The sequence below is a fragment of the Furipterus horrens genome, unplaced genomic scaffold (assembly GCF_987537825.1).
Source record: "Furipterus horrens unplaced genomic scaffold, mFurHor1.1.pri manual_scaffold_7, whole genome shotgun sequence".
Classification (NCBI taxonomy): domain Eukaryota; kingdom Metazoa; phylum Chordata; class Mammalia; order Chiroptera; family Furipteridae; genus Furipterus; species Furipterus horrens.
Genome location: NW_028327177.1, coordinates 93,281,597 through 93,307,659, shown reverse-complemented (window position 1 = coordinate 93,307,659; position 26,063 = coordinate 93,281,597). Strand labels below are relative to the sequence as shown.

At 36.7% G+C, this 26,063-nt stretch overlaps 1 protein-coding gene across 1 annotated transcript; it reads right to left on the bottom strand.

Annotated features, from left to right (window-relative positions):
* Positions 1-577: 577 nt before the first annotated feature.
* Positions 578-19,917, bottom strand: ARF4 (ARF GTPase 4). Its single transcript, XM_090283984.1, has 6 exons — positions 19,191-19,917; positions 12,577-12,657; positions 12,005-12,114; positions 4,282-4,353; positions 2,599-2,724; positions 578-782 (listed from the first exon to the last, which is right to left on the bottom strand). Exons 1-6 carry the CDS (start codon positions 19,255-19,257, stop codon positions 696-698), a joined length of 543 nt encoding a protein of 180 aa, XP_090140110.1. The 5' UTR covers positions 19,258-19,917; the 3' UTR covers positions 578-695.
* Positions 19,918-26,063: the final 6,146 nt, after the last annotated feature.

The window sequence follows — 26,063 nt, the reverse complement described above, 5'->3', positions numbered from 1 at the left end:
ACATAAAAAAGATATAATATAAAGGAAGACAATCTGCTGGGTATTAAAAACCATCCCAATGTGAACTCTGCTACCAGCACAGAACTACTTAGCTATTCAATCCAAACCACACAAAGGTAAGCTTGGCTGATGGAAGCCAGAAGTCAATAATGGGGAAACAAAATACTAAGTTCCTCAGTGCAAGAGACCTCAATAGTGTTTTGGAGCATTTCCCTGGCTGGTACAAGCTGTATTAGAAAATCTTTTTGGCAAGGGAGAAAAATAAATACAAATGGAATGCTACATTTTTTCTTTTTTTTTTTTTAATTAGCAGACTGTCCCAGGAATGATAAAGGTATCAGTAGAGTAGCAAGGGGATAACTTTAAAACATTATTTGTTGTGGGCTCAAAAAACATTCAAAACGGATTTAAAGGTGTCACAATAGCTAAGTCCAGGCATTTAGGCGAAAAGGAAGTAAATTGAAAAGAGGACACTTTTTTCCCAAGAAGAATTTCTTTAAAACCAAGCATATTGCTAAAGTGCAACATTATACTTGGTAAACAATAATTGGCAACAAAATAAGTTTAAACGCTGTAATATTCTGCCCAAACCAGTCCCAGATACTGTTTAATAACCAAGATGCAAACTAATTTTGTTGTAACAAGCCTAGTACCAATTCTATCAAACATGTCCTTGGTTAGATATCCAGTTTCATTTAACGTTTTGAAAGCTCATTTGACAGCCAGTCAAGTCCCTCATACAGACCAGTTCCTTGTGTAGCACATGTGGCTTGAACATACCACTACAAAGAAAGGACAAGAAAACACTTCATTAACATAATGTATAACATAGTGTTTAAAATTTCTTAATCAGAAAATTGATTAGTTTTCCCCAAATTGCTCAGGTGTACTATTTAGTCAACAATTACCATAATATATAGGAAAAAAGGAAACAAAAAGTATATAAAACCAGAGAAATAAATTAGTAAATTAAAGTAATACATCTCAAATGATTAATTTCATATTTAATGATCTCAGTAACTATATAGGTTGGGAGTTTTCTCATAACTCTTGCTTCTCAAAAAATTCACGTTTAAAGCTACTCCCACCCATACATTAAATTTGATCAACTATCCACCAGTTAATCTGAGAAGTACATTCATGGGAAGATTAGTAACTAATAAACTATACACCTGGTACTTCTAACCCTCTTGTTTCCCATTAAAAAAGATCTAGAAATCAATTTAATGACCTGTAAGGGATAGTTTATTTTTATTAACTTCTTTATTGACCAATGTCATTTTGCCTTAGAATAAAGACCTTGGTTTAATATTGCAAGGTCACCACAAGTATACAGCTGTGCCAAGTATTATTTGAATACCAGAAGGCTGGGAAAAGACATGAATTCCTATCTTCATAGCATGGTACATTTGCAGTTTATTAGCTTTAAATCAGCCAAAAACATCTCAAAAAGTCTTTACAGTTATTGCAACAGCACAGTATTTGCCTTTGTTGGCAAGCTAATGAAAAACTACTGGAAAGCACAAGGCACATTAACAGTTTTATATCAACTTTACACATAAGAACATATGTTGTGTTTGCCAATATTTAAATCACTGATATAAAATAAACTATTAGAGAGCAAATATTTCTTACAATTTTACATTTCAAAACTTATTATCATAATTAATAGGTCTCACAAGCTTTTTGACATTACCATGCAAACAGTACAAAATAATATTATCTAGAAGATTAAAACTATGAACAGTAAAATGTGACAACAAACTATCAACAACTGAATCTAAAAAACAAAAACAAAAACAAACTAAGCAAACTGGAACAGGAACAGAAGCACAGATATGGAGATCATGTGGAGAGTTATCAATGGAGAAGGGGAAGGGGAAGTGGGAGAATGGTAGGGGATGGGGGAAGTACAGAGATTAAGAAGCATAACTGGGAGGTACAAAATAGAAGGGATGTTAAGAATAGTAAAGGAAATGGGAGAAGCCAAAGCACTTATATGTACAACCTATAGACATGAACCGGGGGGTAGGGATTGCTGGAGGGATGGAGGGAACCGTGGAGGGGGACAAAGGAGAAAATATTGGGACAACTGCACTAGCAAAATCAATAAAATATACTTTAAAAAATGAAAATAGAAAATATGATTAAAATATTGCTTCTAAAAACCAAATTACAAATTATTTGCTACAGAGCTATTTAAAGCATATAAAATTAAAAATATCAATAATCTTTAAATATTATGATTCTCATAGTTTTCCACATATTTATCAATACCAAACGTTTTGAGAATAAAGTTAACAAACATCAAATAAAATAGATAAATTTAAGTCCTCAGATCCTTAACAGATATATATTAAAAGCTAAAAAAATAGAGATCCTATCAGCATACTTTAAAGTAAAATTGAACACAACATTTATAAAAATATGAAATAAAGGGGGCTCATGTTTATATAAGCAAGAATATACTACTATAAAATAATGTTCACTACCTTTTCAAAGGGGGCAGCTAGTGAATACATTTGTAAACTAAATACTAGCTAAAACAATTATCTTAATAATTCTAAGAGTCAGGAGGGTAACATAAACCAAACTTACTGTTCTGTTACGAAGAGACTGAAGACCTAATTTATCTGTCATTTCACTGATGGCCATAGCATTTGGCAAATCCTGTTTGTTTGCAAAAAGCAGCAACACTGCATCTTGCAACTCATCTTCCTGAAGCTGAAAATAAAAGCTAAGACATTAACAACTATAAAGCTGGAATCCAATTACTGTAACAAACTAGGTAAAACATTGTCTTTCTACATATTACTATTTACAACTTCAAGTAAAGCAAAACCTTTCAAGCAAATCATCCTATACTCCATTAAGATAATTTTATTCAGCCTTTATGATCATCCATTGAAGGTCCAGGAATGGCTAGTACAAGAAACACACACAGCAATAAATATTTGTAACTGGATCTTATGGTACTTAGTAATAAAAGTAAAATATTTAGATAATGATTCTTTTTGAACTGTTATCCTTTTCAGCCAGCCGAACTAGACAACAGTGGGACAACAATGTAATGATGAGGGCACTAACAGCATCATTAAAAACAGAAGAATAAATACCAAGAGTAGAAAGCCAGGAGAAATAAGGCACTGATACATGATATGATACGGATGAACCTTAAAAATTTATGCTCAGTGAAAACTAACAAAGTTTAAAAAGTAACAAAAGACAACATACTGAATGATTCCAAGTCTATCAATGTCTAAATTAGGTATATGTATAAAGACAGAAAGTAGATTAATGGATGCCAGGACTGGGGGTATGGGTTGGAGTGGGGAAAGGAATGGATAATAAATACTAATAGTTCTGAGATTTCTTTGTGGGCTGATGAAAATGCTCTAAAATTAAGACTGTGGGTGGTTATAACACTCTATAAACTACAAACCACTAACTTTTACTTTTTAACGAGTGAAGTTTATGGTATGTGTCTTTTATCTCAAAGATATTTACCCCAACCCCCGAAAAGAGAAATAATGTTTAACTCATTAAATGCCCCCCCCCCCAAAACCCACTAGTTATTTAGTTACACATATATTGACACAATGGTTTTACAACTGCACTCTAGTCTTAGGACCAATGAATGAGAATTAAGATTTCATTTGAGTGAAAATTTTATAGTTACAATTTGAAACCATGACAAGTTTCCTCAGCAACCCCCCTCATCAGGCTTTTTAGCAATACAAACATGAAAATACTAATCCAATACATGGTGAGGCCAAAATACCACTGTCAACCAATATCTTACTACCTTCCAGTGGAATTCTTTATCATGGTTACTATTACAAAAAATTTCAAAGTATATATTTTAGGCACAATATAGAGAAAACTGAATCCAATAACATTAGGGGAAAAAAATTTGAAATGGGATCCCTATGTCACTCAAGTTTCAAAACTACAGATTTTAAATGTATAAAATAAAAGATTGGACTAATGTAGACAGCCTCAACCAGCGATATGCATCAAAATCACTCTTGGAGTATTCTAAAAACAAGCTGGGCTTTTCTCCTAACTTACTGAAGTAGCTACTCTTCTGTGTGTTTTTTAAAAAAGCTCTATAACACATTTTTATGTACATTCTTAAGAACCTGTGATGACAGTTCCTCGAGGTTCTTTCTAGCTCTTAGAAGTTTCTTTTATGTAATGTAATCAGAGTTAAAATGTGCCAACCACTGTCACCCAGAAAAATACATCCTGGAAATGATAAAATTTTTAACCTATTCTTACCATTTTTTGCAGCTCTTCAGCTCCTTCCTGAATTCTTTCACGATCATTGCTATCTACCACAAAAATAAGACCCTAGAGAAAAAGTTTAAATAAATTAGGACAGTTAAATTTAAAGGACGCACTAAATATGAAACACAGTATAGTCACTAAAACGATATCAGGAGGAATATGTTGGGAAGAAAATGTCCTATTATTTAAAAAATAGGAGGAGAAAGGAACTCTAAGTACTGAAAACCAATTTGGGCACAATTTTTTATTTCAAAATTTGAAATGTTATTTTATTTACTTATTTCTGAAATGTTACTTTAAATCAAAAGAAATCTTACTCTTAACCAACTGATCACTTTTCTCAACTGCACTAAGAATAAATTTTATCCCATTCCCCTCCTTCCCTATGCCCTTGCATGTCTAAGTGCAGGTAAGTTTAATTAACAAAATGGTCACATGTGGGGACAAAAGGAAAAGAATAAGCCAGATTCATCAATTTACTAACTGAACTAACTTATTCAAAGATGTGCACAAAGTCTTAAAAAAAAGAAATAGAAGGGAAAGAAGCACACTATGGTAGTTTTTATATGCTTCATCAAGAAAAGTTAGCCTTGCTCCAGAATGCTGCCTGCCAATTCAACCAGCGTAAGAAAGTGTTGGACAAAATATATCAAGAAAAATGTATGGTTGACTTTATCAAACAAGAAATTCTTTTTTTTAAACTAACATTAAAAAATATATATTTATTTACTTTTAGAGAAAGGGGAAGGGAGGGAGAAAGAGAAGGAGGGAAACACTGATCAGTTGCCTCTTGCACTACCCTAACTGAGAATCTGGGCCACAACTCAGGCATGTGTCCTGACTGGGAACTGAACAGCGACCTTTCACTTCACAGGCTGGCACTCAATCCACTGAGCCACGCCAGCTAGAGCAAACAAGAAATTCTTAACAAAAAATAAGGTAGTAATCATTCCTAAAGATATTCACAAATATTAGAATTCCATACTACAATAGAAATGGAATTGGGATACAGTTAGTTGATTTAAGACTTTTCTAAAAACTTCAAAATGGGAAAGTATTAAAATTTTTTCAACTGGAGAGAGGGCAGATTAATTTTATAGTTTTATTAAAATCTATTCCTATTAATACTAAAGTGATGATTTTGAATGTTTGTTCTCCCCACAGTCTTGACCATGGAGTATTTATGCTCATTTGTCACTTTAATCACAAACTATCTTGTGTTATTATTTATGTAACTAGATTAAACCCACTGAGGGCAAAGGGCTATATACATCTTGTATTTACCTCTCAGTATTATACTGAGTCTGCCAGGGCACCTCATACTTATTTTAGGCTACAGTCATTAAATGACATAATATCCTTTTGATCTAGCAATTTCAAACCCATTTCCTTTATTTCTGTTGGAAACCATTATTTCAAACATCTTAATCTTTGAAAAAACTTTTGGTACTATGAGAGCCAGTATGGCATAGTAAAAAGATACTCAAATTTAAATCTCAGCACTACTTATTAGTTATATAAATTACCTATCCGTAAACATACCTCCTCTTCCATAAAAAAATACCAACTTTGTAAGCCTTTAAAAAATTAAATGTAAATATAGAAGTATAAAAATACCTAGTATTGTGCTTGGCTTATCACAGAATTTACTTAATGTTGGCTCCTTCTTTCTTCCTATTCCCAAAGCTATTCCATTTTAGAATTTACCCTCTAGAAGAGTTAATGCACTAAAAGGGATGTAATTTTTTCTGTACTAACAATCCATTTTTATTCTGTTTTAAAATGTTAAGTAACACTATAGGCCCAAAGTAATGTTATTGAGAGGGAGAATTATTTTAAAAATAAAGTTATTCACTTCCTTGGACAGTCTAGAATCAAGATAAGCTAGCTCAGCCATGGTAAGAAAGATTACTTAAAGACTTCCAGCCAAGATGGAGACCTAGACAGACACACTGTGTCTCACTCCACAACTAAGAAGGAATACAACTACCTCAAAACTAGACACAACCAGAAATTCTAGAAAATCAAGACTGCATGGAAGTCCAACAAACAAAGATTTAAAGAAGATACTCATACAGACAGGTAGGAGGGGCGGAGCCGAGGCAGAGAGGAAGCGGTGTGGTGGTAGAGGAAACAGGCCAGTGGGAAGCGCTGTCACATGTTTTAAAAAGTCAGAAGGGATACTGAGGGAGCGCTACCAGCACCAGACCAGACCGCACAGCTCACAGTCGCAACGCTGGGGAAAATAAAGCCTCATTGCTTCTAACTGTGCAAACAAGTGGGGGTTGGGGCAGAAGAAGAAACTGCCTGTCTCTCAACAGAGTCTGCTTGTTTAAAGGGCCTCCATGGTCCTAGAACGTCCGCAGACCCACCCACTCTAGGAACTACAGCCAGGGCAGCAGCTAGAGAGGTGCCAGTCCCATATGGAAGTGGGAAAAGTGCCTGCAAAGGAGGTGAGTGCTGAGTAAGCGGCATTGTTCCCTCAGACATCTCCCCCACACTCAGCACCACAACGTGGTGAAACCGGTCACCTTGTACTGATAAATACCTAAGGCTCCGCCCCTTACAACGTAACAAGTGCAACAGGCCTACCTAAGACACAGAGGCAAACAAACACAGGAGCCTTTCAAGTTGAGGAGACAGAGAAGTATGGCCCAAAAGAAGGAACAAATCAAGGTTCCAGTGGGAGATAACAGGCGCAGAGTTCAAAACACTGGTGATAAAGATGCTTACAGACTTGACAGATAAATACTTAAGTATGGCAAACGCATAAGGAAAGAAGTGAAGGCTATGCAAAATGAAACGAAGGAAATCCCACACAAAACCAATAGTGAAGGGAAGGAAACCGGAATTCAAGTCAATGATTTGGAACATAAGGAAGAAAAAAAAACCAGTCAACCAGTACAGAATGCGGGAACAAGAATTGAAAAAAATGAGAAGAGGCTTAGGAACCTCTGGGACAACTTTAAACGTGCCAACATCGAACCATAGGGGTGCCAGAAGGAGAAGAGGAAGAACAAGAAATTGAAAGCTCATGTGAGAAAATGATGAAAAAAAACTCCCCAAATTTGGTGAAGGAAACATACATACAAGTCCAAGAAGCAGAGTCCCAAACAAGCTAGACCCAAAAAGGACCACAACAAGACACATAATTAAAATGCAGAAGGTTAAAGATAGAGAATCTTAAAAGTAGCAAGAGAAAAGCAGAGCGTTACCTACAAAGGGGTGCCTATAAGACTATCAGTCGATTTCTCAAAAGAAACTTTGCAGGCAAGAAGGAACTGGCAAGAAGTATTCAATGTGATGAAAAGCAAGGACCTACAACCAAGATTATTCTATCCAGCAAAGCTATCATTTACAATGGAAGGGCTGACAAAGTGCCTCCCAGACAAGGTGAAGCTAACGGAGTTCATCATCACAAAGCCATTATTATATGAAATGTCAGAGGGACTTAAGTAAAGAAGATCAAAATTATAAACACTAAAATATGACAACAAACTCACAACTATCAACAACCGAATCTAAAAAATAAAAACAAAACCTTACTAAGCAAACCAGAATAGGAACAAAATCATAGGTAGGGGCTCATTTGGAGGGTTATCAGCTAGGAGGAGGGGGGGGAGAAATGGGGAAATGGTGCAGGGATTAAGCAGCATAATTGGTTGGTACAAAACAGACAGGGGGAAGTTAAGAGTAATATACGAAAGGGTGAAGACAACATCATATGCATGACCCACGGACATGAACTAAGGGGGGAGTGGGATTGCTGGAGGGAAGAGGGGCACTGGCAGAGGGGAGCAAAGTGAAAAAAATACTAGGACTGCTGTAACATAATCAATATAATATACATAAAAAATGTTTGGCACTGAGGGAAGTAAAAAAGATTACTTAAATGGCCAAAAATGTACTTAATTACTTATAACAAAATAATTGGAATTATCTAGTGAGGGAAAAGGAATTTACTATAATAAACACTGTGTCCTAGATTGTTAACACAAGTTAGAAGCATGGGTAAATGGCATAAATTAGTTCCTTTTAAATTTTATAGCTAAAAGAACTGGTTAGGAATGCCTAAAAACTAGCTGTAAGAGCTTAGCTGTGATTATATCAGGTAACACAAAGCTTCCTCCAGCTGGCATGAAGTCCCCAGGAAGAAATACTTGGACTTCTGATTTAAGATGATCCAGAGACCAGGATTGGATCTAATCTCAAGTTAATTTACTTTATTTTTTTCTATGACTTACTTTAAAATAATCCAAATGGTGAAGTACATAGAGAGGAGTACTGATTAAACAATATTGGCCATATCCAATAATTAGTGTTAAGTAGTGGGTATGTGGGAGTTTATTATGTTATTCTCTGTACTTTTGGGTATACAGTACTTGAAAATTTCCAAAACAGTTTTTTAAAGCATGTGACTCATATAAGAATATCATTTCTAACCACAACTATGCTAACAAATAGAAACATTCTAAAACCAAGCCACTTACTTAATATGACATACTACTTAAACATGGTTGTTTCAGTCCCTCATCTGGGGTATTCACTGCCACCTGGTGGCAATGTACCTCATTTGTACACTATGTTGCGTTTAGAGGCCAAGAATGACTGACATCTGCAAATCTTAAACATGTGAAGTGCTTGTTAACATCACACATTAATTTAGAAAACACAGAGTTGAAAGCAGGTTAAACAGAAATACAGAACAGGAACCGGCTCTCCAGTCTTAAGTCATCCCAAACTTCAGTTTCTTTACATATAAGGAAGACTAGAGCAGTGGTTCTCAAAAGGGAACAATTTTGTCCCTAGGGGATATTTTGCAGTATGTGGAGACATTTAACTGATTTGAAGGCGAGGAGAGTGTTGCTACTGTCACTTAGTAGGTAGAATCCATGAATGCTCCAAATGTCAACAGTGCTGCTGCTGAAAACTTCTGTAATAGCGCTTTGCTCCTCCCTCAAAGTTAAGTCTCCCCAAACCAGCAGCATCGGCACCACCACCTGGTAACTTGCTAGGCCAGGCCCTAGTGAACTGATCTGTATTTTAACAAATACCCAGGTAATTAATAGGCACGTTAAAGTTTGAGAAGTACTACTAATACCTAGTTTGTATTCCCAGAGATTCAGATTCAGTGGTCTGAGGTTAATATTGGGGCTTTGGGGCTTTAAAAGCTCCCCAAGTAATTCTGATGTGCAGCCAAATTGAGAACTCCTGCTCTAATGTCTCTTCCATTCTGGTACTATAGTACAGGATTTTTAAAAATATTTAATTATTTATCATGGATTTTTCGCTATATCACAGATTTTGTGGCACTGTATACGTATGTTGTTAAAGTTACATAGGTTTAAGAATGTAAAATAAATGTAAGTTTCCTACTTTGTGTGGGGTCTAGAGCATAAGACCCGCGGTAAGTGAGGGAATACTGAATATATACTACATGATAAGACAAAAGTGTCTTACAGGACTTCCAGCCAAGATGGAGGCCTAGACTGACACACTATGTCTCCCTCCATAACTAATAAGGACTACAACTACCGCAAAACCAGAAATAACCAAAAGTTCCAGAAAATAAAGCTACATGGAAGTCCAACGATGAAGTCATAAAGAAGGGTGCTTGTCCAGATGGGTAGGAGGGGCGAAGCTGCAGCCGAAAGATCAAGCTGTGCTGGAGGCGGCAGCTGCAGCAACGAGCAATGGGACCCGGTAAGCAGACACCCGTATTTGGGGGGAGGAGAGAAGCATATTTGGTGGGAGGAGAGAAGCACCTGGGAGCCGGCCCTGGCTACAGACCAGATCCCTCAGCTAACGACTCCAACGACTCCAATGCCAGAAAAGGCAGACCGCCATTGTCTCAGACTGTGAGGCCTGGAGGGCGTGGGGATGGAGGAGGAGGCTCTAGGTCTCTCAACGGAGAGTAACAGCAGGAATCCATCTTGGACCCTCCGCCCCCACACAAAGTGCCACAGTATGGTAAGAAAGGTCACTGGGTTGTTACGAGTACATGGGGCTCCACCCAATATAGTGTAGGAGGTGTGACAGTGCCCTGCCCAAAAATGAAAGATAAAGCAGTCAGAATGGCAGAATTAATGATTGAAATACCAGTCACACAGCTAACAAAAAAGCAAATAAGGGACTTGACCAATGAACAAATAATCTTTCTGAGGCTCAGTTCAGAGCTACACTCATGAGGCAGCTTACAGACCTAACAGCGAGACTTAATCAAGACAGGGAAGGAATGAAGGCTAGTCCTGCTGAAATGAACAAAAATACATACAAGACAAGTGGTGAGGAAGGGAAAGCCAGGGACCAAATCAACAAATCGGAACATAGGGAAGGAACAAACAGTCAACCAGTGCAGAAAGAGGAAACAAAAAGGGAGGAATATGAGGAGAGGCTCAGAAACCTCTGGGACAGCTATAAGCGAACGAACATTCGAATTATAGGATTGCTAGAGGGTGAAGAAGAACTAGAAATTGAAAAATTATGTCAAAAAATAATGAAGCAGAACTTCCCTAATTTGGGGAAGGAAATAGACTTATAGGTCCAGGAAGCACAGAGTTTTCCAGATAAACCGGACCCAGCGAGAACCATACCAAGACACATTGTAATCAAAATGTCAAAAATTAAGGATAAAAGAGAGAATCTTAAAAGCAGCAAGAGAGAAGAGAATTGTGTACAAAGGGGTCCCAGTTAGTCTATCAGCTGATTTCTCAAAGGAGACTTCACAGGCAAGAAGGGACTGGCAAGAAATATTCAAAGTAATGAAAAGCAAAAACCTACAACCACGATTACTCTATCCAGCGAAGCTGTCATTCAGAATAGAAGGGCAGAGAGAGTGCTTCCAGGACAAAGTAAAACTGAAAGAATTTGTTAGACCCAAAGCACTGTTACATGTGATGTTAAGGGACTTGTTTAGGAGGAGGATCAAAACTAAGAACATTAAAATGAAAACTGTATCACAACAACCAACAGAAGTGAGGGAATTGAAACAAAGGCAAACTAAGTAGGCAACGAGAGTGGAAAAAGAATTATAGGTATGGGGAACATACTGGGGGGAGGTCAGCGGGGAGGGGGATGGGGAAAAGGGAGGGAGATGGTGCAGGAATTAAGAAGCATAGTAGGAGGGAGTGGAGTAGACAGGAAGATGTTGAGAAGAACAATATGCACAACCAATGGGCATGGACTAAGGTGGGGGGACAACTGGAGGGAGGGGGGTGAGAGGGTAGAAGGGAGCAGAGGGAAAAGAAATTGGGACAACTGTAACAGTATAATCAACTTTTTAAAAAAGCATCTTACAAATCAATTGAGATCTACCTTAATGTATTTTTATAATGTATTTTAATAAAGTAAACAATAAACTGGGCTAAAAAAAGAACCACTGTCTTACATTTATTAAAAACTATGACAGAGTTACACAGACTTTATTTTCCAAACTTATAATAAAATCAATAGAACTACTGATGAGACATCTAATTCAATCGTCAGCCCCACCTCACTTTAAAGTATTACTATGACAGCTATGTTACTCTTCCACACTAAGTACTTTAGCCTTCAAAGGCTTGAGAGAGAATCCACTGAAGAATATGGAAGTAGTGATAAGAGGAATGCCAGCTCATGTAGTAAACACCAACAGCTAGTTAAATAGATATTAACATAAACTCTACAGTATGAAACCTATAAAGAAAAGTTATTAAAAATGTATAGCATCCTTTACCTGGGTATTTTGGAAGTAATGCCTCCAGAGAGGCCTTATTTTATCTTGACCACCAACATCCCATACTGTGAAACAAATGTTCTTATATTCTACTGTTTCCACGTTAAAACCTACAAAAAAAAACAAAAACCCAGAGACTGCTGAGCACAATGTCATTAAGAAAATAAATCCCTTTACTGTAGAATTATCTCAGAACTGCTTCTTAAACATCCCACTAGATAATCAACAAACTTAAACACCTAAGAGTTATAATGATGAATGCATGTCATCGTACATTTGTCTAAACCCACAGAATGTATGCCAAAAGTGAACCCTAAGGTAAACTATGGACTTTTGGTAATTATGATGTAAAAATGGAGGTTCATCGATTGTAACAAATTTACCACTCTAGTGAGTGATGTTGACAATAGGGGAAGGTATGCATGTATGGGGGGCAGGGGATAATTTAGGAAACATCCCAATTTTCCTGTGAACCTAAAACTATTCTAAAAAAGTCTTTTAAAAACAAGGCAGTTTCAAAATTAAATGTTATTCTATTTCACTTTAAAATAATCACCTGTAAACTTTCTTACCAATGGTAGGAATGGTGGTGACTATCTCCCCTAACTTCAGTTTATACAGAATGGTTGTCTTGCCAGCAGCATCCAATCCAACTAGAAAAAGACATCACAGATTTTAAATGTAGACCAAAAGCACACACTAAAAAACACTTTTACAACAAATACATAGTTTGAAAGCTAAAGCTGACCAATCAAGGCACAAATCATTAGAAATAAAATTCTCATTTCTGATTTCCAAAGGTAACACTTCCTACAGAAAATGTTGCCTTTTCATTCCTCTCTCTAGACCTGAAGAGATAGCATGTAGTGAAAAAAATAGTATTTGGCTGACTCGGGCTTTAATCTCTAGATTTGCTTTGCCACAAACTAGTCAAGTGCCTTTAAGCAAGTCACTTTAGGAAAATGAGGCCAGAGGAATTAGTTACAAAATAAGGGGACTGGATCATATAATCTATGCTCTCTTCCAACTCAAGTATGTATTAATGATATGATCTACTAAGATTTTTAAAAACACAAATTGAAAGTTAATGAGAAACACATAACAAGTGAATAAATAACTCATTTTAAGATTAGTAAACTAAATACTATGCCCCAGTCTCCATAAAAGATAAAGAAAAATAAGGCCAATTTTACTCCTACTTAATGTTCAACATGCGAAATGAGAAAAGACTGGTTAATCTGGGTTGCAAAAATGACCCTACTGTAGTCATCTCCAATATGTCTAAATTTTTTATATGTTTCCTCTTGAGCCTACACAAATGTAGAAGGACATGTTTGTTTCTGAAAAAAACCCATACTAGAACAAGAGGGTATACTACTTATTACAGTGACAGTGAAGAGTAAATTAAATGCTTATTTTCAGTATGAATCTCTCAAAACCTGCTATTGGCTAAAGCCTTCATAAACGGAAGGTCAATATCTAATAACCTAATTGAATAAATCATTGTTGTAAGGACATCACATTTGGCCATCTGGATTTCCACTACAAGATATTGAAATTCAACTGAGTACTGATTTAAGCAAGGATGCTTTTTAAATATTGAAATCAAAGCAAGTCTTGGCACATAAAACCAATGCTATTAAGTTTTAAAAGAAAACCAGAAATCACTTCACTTACCTAATTTATATGCCTGTGCAAGTAACTTTAATTTTGATCAGTTACTTCAAAACAGAACTAAAGGCTACAGGAAACTCAGACTCATTCTAGTCATATAACAACACTTTCTGCTCTGTTCCCTTTAAAGGGTAGTTTTAAGAACTCTCTGGAAACCTGGACATCTTATACCTTCTTATTCCTGTGTCTTTAATCAAGCTTTGTCCCCACTTCATACTGGAATTCAGATTTATTCTTTCCAAATACTATGATATACTTACTAGACAGAACGAGCAGCTCACTCATGAACAAAAGAAAATCCAACTGTTAGCAGGAAATGTTTTGTTTGAGTATATAACATCACCAAAAAGATCAGTAAACATAATTCTAAAAAATACACAAAGAAACAAAAGTAGCTACCTTAAAAGTTTGGTATCTTCAGTAAAAATACAGAAAAGAGTAACATGTGATCTTTTCATTGTTCAAAAAGCTGTCTCTTAAGAGCATAAATCCTCCTCTGATGATTTTGATTAAATTTTAAAGTAAAGCAAAGCTCTCCTTTAACTAAGTCCAAATATGATTAAGCCCAAGTCAGAAGAATTGAAATTGAGGTATCAATTAAAAACACCTGAGTTAAGAGTTTGAGAACTACGGCGCATGCTAGTCCTCATCGGAGTCCAAATGGACCTTATACTGCCATTTAAAAACAATGTATAACCAGAAATATTGACAAGGAATAGAAGAAAATCAGGACAGATTATAGTCATATAACTATTTTAAGTCACTGTAATCTAATTTTTCCTTTAATAAAAGTTTTACACCTGCTCGTGTACATAATAATATTCTACTTCCGTATTAAGATTTTTTTTTTTTTTTTGGTAACACAATAAACACATTACTTTCATTAAAAAAGAACAAATTTCCCCAGTAGATTTCCTTTATTAAAATGTTGAACTGGTTACAGTTCCTGATGCATCTGTCAGAAAGACTGCTCAAGAATCTTGACTATATTCTCTATTTTTTAAAAGGGAGTATACAAAATAATGCAACCATATGTTTTTTAAGCATCCACAAGTTATATTTAAAGATTATAAGGCAATATTTAAATGACTTGCAGCCACACAGGAGACTCTAAAATCACGAAGATATCTTTTGGCTCACACCCAAAATGATAGCGCTCTATTCTATATATGAAAACCAGCAAAGCTTTTTTAAAAGGTATTTTCTATCATAAGATGGACACGTTGATGTATACCATCACTTAAAACACTTTATATAGGTATTTCTTTACTCAAAAACATGTTGGTCTAACAATTCTGTGCTACTTTAGTAATTTCTTAAGCTTGTATTTCTTTAATGTTGCAATATTTGGTAATGAGACTTCTCCACAAAATGAAAACTATAACCAATTCTCAACTAGTCAAGATAAGACTCTAATCTCTACAGTCCAGTTATGTCCTCCCTCCCTACCACCCCATAAACAACTCTCTGTATTGAAAGATATACTGAAATTACTTAACTGAACTTATACTTTGACCAAAGTATTAATACCCAGAACTACCCCCCAAAATCTTTACCAATCATTAAAAAGTATGTCTACCAAACTATAGCAGCAAAAAATACTTATATTTTAAATTAAGCCAGATTCCAATTTTGTCAACTTGGAGAAAAAAACAAATGCAGAAAGGAAAAAGAATGGAAAGAAAAAATTATATTTTCAAGTGCATAAGATTTCAGATAGTATTTTTCTTCATTTTTTCCTTTATCTTTCAAATCTTCTATAAGGAGGCTTGAAATACAACTTCAGGATAATTTAAAACTGAGTGTTTACTGTGTTCCAACCACATCACTAGATGATTCCATAGATTTTTATAATTTATTCTCCTCAATTACCCTCCATTTTTCCAGATGCAGCATTTGAGGTTCACAAATGTCCCCAGAATCAGAGGAATAATAGAAAACAGATACAAACCCTAGGTTTTGTGGAGAAATTAAATCCCTCATACCGGTAGAAATGTAATGGTGTAGCTGCTTTGGAAAAGTCTGCCAGCTCCTCAAAATGTTAACAAACAATTCCACTCCTAGGTATTTATCTAACGAAGAAAATTAAAAACATATGCCCACACAAAAACTTACAAATGTTCATAACAGTTTTATTCATATTAGCCAAAAAGTAGAAACAACACATTTCCATCAACTGATGAATGGATAAACAAAACATGGTGTGTGTGTATGTATGTATATATATACACAACGAAATTACTGGTTAGCCTTAAAAAGAAAGGAAGTACTGATACATGATATAATATGAATAAACCTTGAAAACATGATGCTAAATGAAAGAAGCTAGACACGAAAGGTCACATATTGTATGACTCCATTATATGAAAGTCTTAAATAGACAAAGCCATAGAAACAGAAAGTAAAGTAGATGAGTGGTTGCGAGAGGAATTGGGGGTGGGGGAGCAATGACAGTTTATGGGTATGGGGTTTCTCTCTGGGCTGATGGAAATGTTCTAGAATTAAGACAGTGGTAATGGTTACAAAACTGTCATTATACTAAAAACCACAGAACTATACATTTTAGAGGGATGAATTTCATGTTATGTGAATTACATCAATTTTTTCATTAAAGAAACAAAACAAAAAACCCTAGTCTGATGCTAGAGCTCTCAAATAATATTTATACACTGCCATCCTACCTTCAGATTTTTCTGATGGACACACTCTATCTTAATATTTTATCTAATTACTCAGAGGTTTGACCATCAGAGAGGATCCTTCCTCCTGAACCCCTCTGGTTCCCCGCAAACACAGTCAAGTCACATAAGGTCAAGGCAAAACTTTACAGGTATTAGCAGTCTTTTAGAAAGCTATACTTTTACAGCTTTTCACAGTCAGCAACCTGCAAGTTCAGGGAGTACAATTAATAATTCCTCTATAGAATACATGACTGGTTTTCAGATATAAACAAAATGTATGGAATCATTTACCAAAATTACATCATATCAGATCAAGATATGGAGATCATACTTAAAATAGCATAATGCAGGGCGCTACATGAGAGATAAATTGGAAACTTTGAATTTAAGCTCAGTATCAGTCACAGGAGTGATTTCACCTTGGGGGAAAAAAGAACAATTGACAGATTTCTGTCAATTTATAGTTTAAATGACTTTAAATCTGATACTGTTTTTAATTAGTTGACTACAAGCTATAACTTCAAACACCTTCTAAAATTACTTGAACTTTTGGGAGCGGGTGTAGGAATAAAATTTAAGATTTCTCCACAGTAATTTGGCAGTCCAGACTTAGTAGCTAACTGCTACCTTCTTAATTCTAATACTTCAATAGGAGCAGACATATTGAGAGTGTCTATTACTTATGCTGTCGCTCATAAAGCTGGACAAAAATTTCTAAGAATTACCAAACTTCCAAATCACCTCCTTCTCTAACCATAATATGGTTATACTTCATTTGATGAGTTACCATAAAAATTGTCCTTGTGAGAGGGGGCACGGGGATAAGGGGGGAAAGAAGGGGAAGGTTATAGTCAAGGAACATATATATAAATGACCCATTTATGTGGACATGGACAACAGGGTGGGGATTGACTGGGGGGAGTCTGGGAGGAACAGGGGAGAGCAAGGGGGAAAAACTGGGACAACTGTAAAACAACAACAATAAAAAAAGGCAAAAAAACAAAAGAGTTGTCTTTGTGACTGAAGTGATTTTAATCAAGGAAACCTCATTATCCTGCAATTATAACGCAAAACCAGAAAAGCAAACCTAACAGAACATTTGACATAGAGTAAGTAATTCCAGATCATGACTTCTATCCCCTGCACAAATGCAAAGTTAAGTACTTTTTTTCTTCCATTTTCTTTCCATCATTTTTTGGAGCTAGGCGGAAGAAATGTTCCCCTAATGTAGCAAAGACAGGAAAGTGCTTATAGCATAATTCTGCCTTTCTTCTCCCTCTAAACTTTTAGCCATCACAAGGACTAAGGAAATGAAAAACAGCAATTCATGTCCAATCATCTCCAGTAAAAGGACCATACCAAATTTCCAGGAATACAAGGACGTACTAGTTAATCTCATTAAGGAACAGGCTGAAAATTCATTTATCACAGTCCAAAGTCCTCCCAATGACTTCAGATCCTTTTTTAGACTGGCATTTTTCAGCGACTTTTAAAGCCTAAATACTATGGTTGACCTCTTAAAATTGGTCGTCATGAGTGAAATCTGAGAAACTCTTTGAAAAATAAAATATTTTGATTTACCTTTGTGAATGTTTCATTAGCAATTGTTCCGTGAATTGTGAAGAAGTTAGAATCTTAACAGGAGGAAAAAAAAAAGAACCAAATGTGCTTACCCTTAATCTTAATACACCTTGAAATACTACTGAACCTTTCTTTGAAAAACTTTCAATGGTAGAACTCTAAAATAAAACCTTTAACCCTTCCACTTTCTAGAAAACAAGATAATGAACCAACAAGTTTCCATTTTAAAGTTAGAGGGGCACTTTTTAACATTATTCGTACCTATAGAGCTTAACTGTGATGCAGAGAGTACTCACAGTACTAGGGGGGGGAGGCGTTGGTTACATCACCCAAGTGACAAGCCCCTTCTCCCTCAGCTGAGCAATAAATGACCCTGAAAAGCAGTTTTTAAAAGCCTATTTTCCAAAAGAATTGAAAAGAACACCTTCGTAATTATGAAGACGACGCCCCTAAAATTAAGCGTCATGATGTGATTGCTTAAAATTTGTTACCGGCTTTTTAAAAAATTACTTTCTAAAAGTTTTTTTTTCATTATACCTAGACAGCTGGGCTAATAAAATTACCAATAAGTTTTGAAAACCAAAGAGAGAGAACCAAATTAAGTTTTTGAGAGAGGCCAAAAGAAACATATCCATGAAAACTCAAGTTTTCATAGGTACTAACAAGGAAAAGAAAAAAATATGAAGCGGAACCCAGCGAGAAACAAAGTTTAGAGAAATGAGCGCTGAGGACTCCGGACTCCTGAATCCTTTGCCTCCGCACTGGGCCTGGACACTTCCTCCCCCGGCCGGCTACAGGCTCTCGACGACCGCTCGCTCTGTGTGCAGAGTGTGTACACAGGGCGGAAAGAGATGGAGGAAGGCTGGAGTCGCTCTGTCTCCCTGCCGACCGCTGCCCACACCGTGGGTAGAGGGGTGCCAGAACGCACTCTCAGAATGAGCCTCGCCAGTCTTCCGGGCTCTGCGAGATCCGAGTTCGCTTCCCCCACCTCTCCGCCCAATCTTGTTAGGCTTTTATAAGATCAAGGAAAGAAAGCCAAACGCAGGAAGAAACCTTGAGCAAGCCACTGTAGGGGCTTTTGGACAGGTCTGTGTCGACCACCCACCCTTAACCCCATTGTTCCCCCTTAAGAAATCCTCCCGACCGCCAACTGTCGCCCCTCCCCCACCACAGCGGACTGAGGCAAAAACAGGCCCAGAGGCCGCCGCACTGGGCTGCGGCTGGGACACAGGTCTCGGTTGCTCACTCACCCATCAGAATGCGCATCTGCTTCTTGCCAAAGAGGCGGGAGAAGAGGGAGGAGATGGTGAGGCCCATGGCGGTAGTGGCACTTGCGATGGGCAGGAGCAGAAGGGGTTTGGAGCGTCCCCCGGCCTTCCACGCTCCCGGCAAACTGAGCGATAAGGAACAGGGGCTAAAGAAGAGGGCGACAAAGGCAGCTCGCTAACCGGCGTGTCGACGAAGCTCCAGAACCAGAATTAGCGGGGCGCGGACCTGCTCGACGACTGGCACGGCAGCTCCCGTTCTAGTGTTAAGGCTTCGGCTGTGCCACGTCACAGGGCAGCCTCTGCGACTCGGGCAGCGGCCCAGCCCCTCCAACGCGGACAGAATCGCGTCACCGCCGGCCCATCCCCCTGCGCTTCCGGTACTGCCCGAGGCACTGCGCCTGCGCAAGTAATGGAGAGGCCAGTTTCGTTTACGTGCGTCTTTAGTCCACGCCACCTGGGAGACGTGGCTCCGGGAGCCTGGAGAGGTCAGTTAGTACACGCGTACTTGGAGACAAAGTCCCAGAATGCATCGTTTTGTCACTCCAGACTCTAGGCGAGGCACTTCTGCCCGATAAGTGCGTCCAAGAGGTCATAATCCTTGCTTCCGTAACGATGAGCTGTGCATTATGGGTTAAGAGGTAGTAACTTCCGTTTATTCTGCTTTTGGGGCGTCCTCTAACACAACGCGCATTGGCGAGTTCCCGGTCCCACGAACGTACACGTTGCATGGGTGGACCAGACTCTTGTCCTAGTAGAGGGTTGAAGACGGGCCCTGCTTTCCGAGGTTGTTAAGTGGTTAAAAGCCAATGAGCAGGTGGAGAGCCTGACAACCAATGAAGAGACACTACTTACCCCCACAAGAGGTCGTAATGAGGATCCCCAATCTACGTCAACACGAGAGAACTCCGAGATATTTTCAACTATTGAAGTTTTTAAGAGAAACCAACGAGGAAGGCTTTTGTTTCTCATTTTCTCTCCCAGAAGCAAATAAGATTGATTCCTTATTTGGAGGAAATGGGAAGCCTTCCCACTTTAAAAATAGTTATGATCTTAATGTTTCTGTGATTACAAAATAAAGCATGTCTTGTAAAAAAAAAAAAAGTATGGAAAAGCAAGTTTCTCATAATCTTCGCCACTTCCCACAAAGTCCTACACTGTTCGTGCATTTTTGGACGTTCACCCACTCTAAAGATGTTTCAAGTTTAACGCCCTTAGAAAAACTTGCTTGACCAGCTCAAACAATCATAACCACTATTCACTTCTAATATTACTATTAACAACACTTTCTCCCACTTGTGTTAAAACGCTAAAAAAGCAGTATGCTAGTCCATTTTTATATATATTCCATTGTATTCCTTGGATTTGGCACACCATGAATTCAAATATGGTTGAATGATGGAGAGATGGCTGAATAAACTGATATATACATACTATGGAATACTTATCAGGAGTTAAAATGATGTAGAACTACAAATTCTAATGAAAAGGTGGCCAAAATATAGTTAAGAGGAAAAAGCCAAATAATGACATAATACAGTAAAGCAGCGGTTCTCAACCTGTGGGTCGCGACCCCTTTGGGGGTCGAACAACCCTTTCACAGGGATTGTCTAAGACCATCGGAAAACATATATAATTACACATTGTTTTTGTGATTAATCACTATGCTTTAATTATGTTCAATTTGTAACAATGAAAATACATCCTGCATATCAGATATTTACATTATGATTCATAACAGCAAAATTACAGTTACAAAGTAGCAACAAAAATAATTTTATGGTTGGGGGGTCACCACAACATGAGGAACTGTATTAAAGGGTCACGGCATTAGGAAGGTTGAGAACCACTGCTGTAAAGTAATATAAAAGTGTAATTTCCCCTAGTGTGTATGTAAATGCACAAGAACTTTGAAGTATAATGTGCAGTAGTGATAGTGGTTACCTGCTTAACCCGTGTAGAGAGAGGAGGGATCCTTCCCAGAGAGTGGTAGTCAAGAGAGCTTTATCTGTATTTTTAAAAATCCACTTTACTGAAATAAAATTCACATGCAATAAAATTCAGCAATTTAAAATGTACAACTTGATCAATTTTAACAAATGTATATAACCTACACCATAAACATATCTATCCCAAAATTTCCTTCATATTCCTTTGTATTCACCCTCCCCTCCATTGATCCCGTCACTATAGCTCTTCCCTTTCAAAATTTCATATAAATGAAATATGATATGTTTTTGGGTGTGGCTCCTTTCTCCTAGCATAATGATTGAGATTAATTCATGTTACATCATTTATCAATAGTTCTTTTTCATTGCTGAGGAGTATTCAATTGTGTGGATATACCAAATTTCTTTACTTCACTACCTGATAGGCTTTGGGTTGTTTTAAAATTTTGGACTTTTATGAATAAAATTGAACATTTTAGTACAAGTGTTTAAGCATCTGTATTAATTTATTTTTACAAGATGAATTTATCCATGCACTATTTACATAATGTAAAAAGTAATTTTCAAATTCGGTGAATGAGTTAACCTTTGATATATGTTCCTCCAGATTTTCCTTGCTGAAATACTAACATCTCTATATAAATGTTAATGGGATTTTAAAGTGCGAAGCAACTTTTTTCAATTTAATAATATACTGTGGACATTTAAAAATATCAGCACTTACAGACTTAACTCATTCTTTTTAAGGGCTGCATTCCATTGTATGCATGCAAGATAACGTATTTAACTAATCTGTCAAATTGTGAAACATGCATATTTTTTGATCCAGAAATTCCACTTCCAAGAATTTTTGGAAACAAAAATTTCCCTTAAGTTTGCTATGTGGTACTTGTAAGAAGTTCAGATGTTCATTACAGCAGTGGCTGTAATAGAGAAAACTGAAAACATAATTTTTTTTTTTTTACAAAAGGGAAATATTTAAATTCCCTTTGTTTCTTTCCCTCACTGATCACTAGCCTAGGTATTCCAACTTTTCTTTTTCTTTGCTACATTTCATAAATTCACAGTGATAAATTGAGACAAATTAGACCCACTCCAGATAAAGATTCAATCTTTTTTCCAAAGAGTGCCATTTTAAGTGTTGTGTAGTTGCTTATTCCAACTGATGTGTTCTATGGGAGGGAGTTGAATAAGAAAAATCTGCGGTTTCAAGAAGAGTAAACTGTTTTGTACTGTTGACAGCCTGTTGAGCAAAGCTCTGTTTGGTAGAACTACCTTTCAGAAATTCATCTCTCAATAATCACCGTGGGCAATCAAGAAAAAATATTTAGGTGGATAAAATAAAGCTATTTTGTGTTCTACAGTAACTTTATCCTGCCTTAAATATACGACATTTAAAGAACACCAAGGAAATGCAAAGGGAAAAGTTTGTTTCCTGCACTCACACTTTTAAACTGTTTAAGCAATTTAATATAAGTGTTTATTAATTTCTGGGTTGAAGCAAAATAGTACATATTTAATTTTGTAATAACAAAGTCTTGCAATTACCTGATTTTCCTAAATTTAACAAATGCAATTAAGGAATCTTCCTCAAGAAGAGCCTTCATTTGTTCTAAAGATATATGTAAAGAATTACTTAGCAGTTGTATAACTTAAAATTGCATTTTGGAAGCTTGCGAGAGAAAAAATTTTGCGAATCCTTTATGTCTGTTTTGAGTTTTATGCAGAATTCCTTAAAACAATGTTCACCTGATTCTAAGGGTATTCTTAAATTGACTCTCTTAAGTTTCTCCATGACAAAATAAAATGAGTCTCCTTCTTCATAACTTCTTCCAAAACTTAATCCATCTTTTCTCTTAAAAGAGAAAAAATTTTGCAGATCCTTTATGTCTGTTTTGAGTTTTATGTAGAATTCCTTAAAACAATGTTCACCTGATTCTAAGGGTATTCTTAAATTGACTCTCTTAAGTTTCTCCATGACAAAATAAAATGAGTCTCCTTCCTCATAACTTCTTCCAAAACTTAATCCATCTTTTCTCTTAAAATAGATGGAAATAATTCTAATCTCCTCTTCCAGACTCCAAATCCTAAACAAAAAAAGGAAGACAGAATAATTTTCACATTTCCATGTAAGAGGTGCTACTTATCAAGTGGTTAATGGAAGTTATAAAACAGCATGTAATGGCCAACTAAAATGTCTCTATTATAATGAGTCAGAGAGGTTAAGTAACCTGTCCAATGTTTCACAGATAATAAGCAGAACAGTGTGCAGTCCATGGCAATCTCTCCAGGGAAGGAACGAAGGTTGCTTTCCTGAAAGATGGCTAGAAGGGACCTTAAGGCACAATGGAAAACCTGAAGGACTTGGAAAAGACAATGTTTACAGGCAAGGCTGAATGGCAGGTATGTGGCTCAGCTTCTGTGCCCTGAAGGGCAGACTTAAGGTCACACTAAATGTTCCTTGTGTAAGTTCCAGCAAAGCAGGCTTAAAGATCATAAACGATCATTTGCTGCTCTTGTTGTGTTTATGCAAACAGGATAAATTAAAAATGGACTTAATGTAGTCCCTTTAATGACAAGGAGGGTAATCTTGAGAAAAACTGTGATTCAAGGAAAATCACAATACTCAGTGGTAGACTATAAAGTAGTGCAGCTGTCTTTAAAGTTTATTTTCATTTAAAGTTTGTTTTTATTTGAAAGTTAAACCAGGTCTGTGGCATCATCAAAGATGCTTAATTTACAGGCAAGAACGTCAAATGCCTTGCAACTGGATGTCTTTCCAATGAGACAGTCTTACAGATTTAGAGACTGGTTTGTGGGTTATGTTACATAAATTAACATGTGTTTTCTGTTTTCAAGGGCATAAGCCTATGATCTCATTACCTGAGTGATTGTCTGTACCTATAGGCCTCACTTAATCCTGTCTGCACTGCTGCCTCCTAAGACTCAACCGTTTGGCTGAACTAAGTGGCTGGGTTGGTGAAGAATGGAGTGGTCTGTGGGCTTCACTTTAAAACTGGTTTCTCTTTTCTATCCTAATGGCTTGGACAGAAAGGACCCAGATGTCTGAGGAGGGGGGGACCTAAAATATTCCCCTCAGCCCAAACTAAGTATAATGGGCAAAAGGGTTTTGGACAGCTGTGACGTGCCTTGCATATCTTCTTACAAAGCAGCCTCTTTTTCCCCTAATGTGGGACATTGAAAAATTAATCCCTGCCTTTTGTCAACTAGTGGTTATGGACTAAGTGATGTCTTTTAACCCTGTTGCCAAATCTGTTGCCCCCAGAATACAACAAGGATGCCAGCCTGTTAAACCAAGCACGCCATTGTCCGGGGACAGCCAACTAACCTGGAGTCTGCAAGATCCTTCCCCATGTGGGAAGGCCACCCTCCCCTCCACACTCCCACTCTTATTAGGGATTTCTGGACCCAAGGGTAGGTAGGATGATGACCATGCCCAGCTTGAAGCAGCTAGAGGAGCACGAGACCTTTGCCCATTGTCCTTTATAAGATTATAAAGGGTCTTAAGTCTGAGGGGGGCATTGTTATTTTTTAGTGTTATAAAAATTATTTTTAAAAAGAATAATATAGAAGAAGGTGAAGCCAGAGAACTTGTATGCACGACCCATGGGCATGTACTGGGGGTGGTGATGAGATTGCTGGGGGAGGGGATGTGCTGGGCAGAGGGAAGCAAAGGGAAAAATATTGGAACTACCGTAACAGTCAATAAAATATACTTTAAAAAAGAATTATATAAGAAAAAGAAGATCAAAATGATGAGCATTAAGATGGCAATAAATTCACAACTATAAATAATTGAATCCAAATAAAAAATAAGCAAACAAGCAGAACAGGAACAGATCCTGGATATGGCCATCATTTGGAGGGTTATCAGCTGGGTTGGGGAAGGGGAAAATGGGGGGAAAGGTGCAGGTATTAAGAAGCACAAATTGGTAGGTACAAAATAGGGGATGATAATAACAGCATAGGTAATGGTGTAGCCAAAGAACTTATATGCATAACCCATGAACAGGTACTAAGGGGGCAAGAGGATCGCTGGAGGGAATAGGGGTAACAGGTGGAGGGGGAAAAGGGGGAAGAACTGGAATAATTGCACTAGCATAATCAAAAATATTTAAAAATTAAAAATGAAATAAAAAATATAAGAGTAAAAGTATGAAAAAGCTGTACCATGCTAACACATAGTCTAAAGAAAGCTGGTGTTCTAGTAATATCACACAAAGTAGATTTTGGAGTAAAATATACACAAATCTACAATTATAATCAAGAGATTTCAATATTCTCTTTTAGAACAAGTAGCAGAAAATCAGCAAGGACATGAACAATACCGTCAACAAACCTGACCTGACATTTATAAAACATTCTACACAATAGCAAAATTCACATTATTCACAAGTGTGCCCAGAACATTTACCAAGATAAACCATATTCTGGGCCATAAAACAAATCTTAATAAATTTAAAAGAATTCAAATTATAACAAGTATGTTCTCAAACCACACTGTAATAAAACTAGAAATCAATAAGATTTTGAAAAATTTACAAATATTTGTATAAATAAATAACACTTCTTATAACCCAGGGACCAAAAAACTACAAAATTATTATACAGTATTTTGAACTGAATGAAAATATAAAACATCAGAATTTATGGGATGCCAATAAAACAGAACTTAGTGGGAAATGTTGCAGGATATAAGATCAGTATATAAAAATAAACTAAATACTAATATTTTGAACTTAAATTTTGAATGAAAAATTGGAAGTTGGATTCTTAAAAATTATATCATTTACTACATCAAAAATATGATAGGTTTAGGGACAAATTTGACAGATGTTAAATATTCATATCCTGGAAACTACAAAATATTGCTGAAATTAAAGAAGAC

Excerpts from the sequence above, each read along its gene's own strand:
- ARF4 (XM_090283984.1), bottom strand. The coding sequence starts at position 19,257 with ATGGGCCTCACCATCTCCTCCCTCTTCTCCCGCCTCTTTGGCAAGAAG. Across the intron at positions 12,658-19,190 it reads GCAGATGCGCATTCTGATGG|TTGGATTGGATGCTGCTGGC; the intron begins GTGAGTGAGCAA and ends GTCTTTTTCTAG. Across the intron at positions 783-2,598 it reads AGTCTCTTCGTAACAGAACA|TGGTATGTTCAAGCCACATG; the intron begins GTAAGTTTGGTT and ends CTTTCTTTGTAG.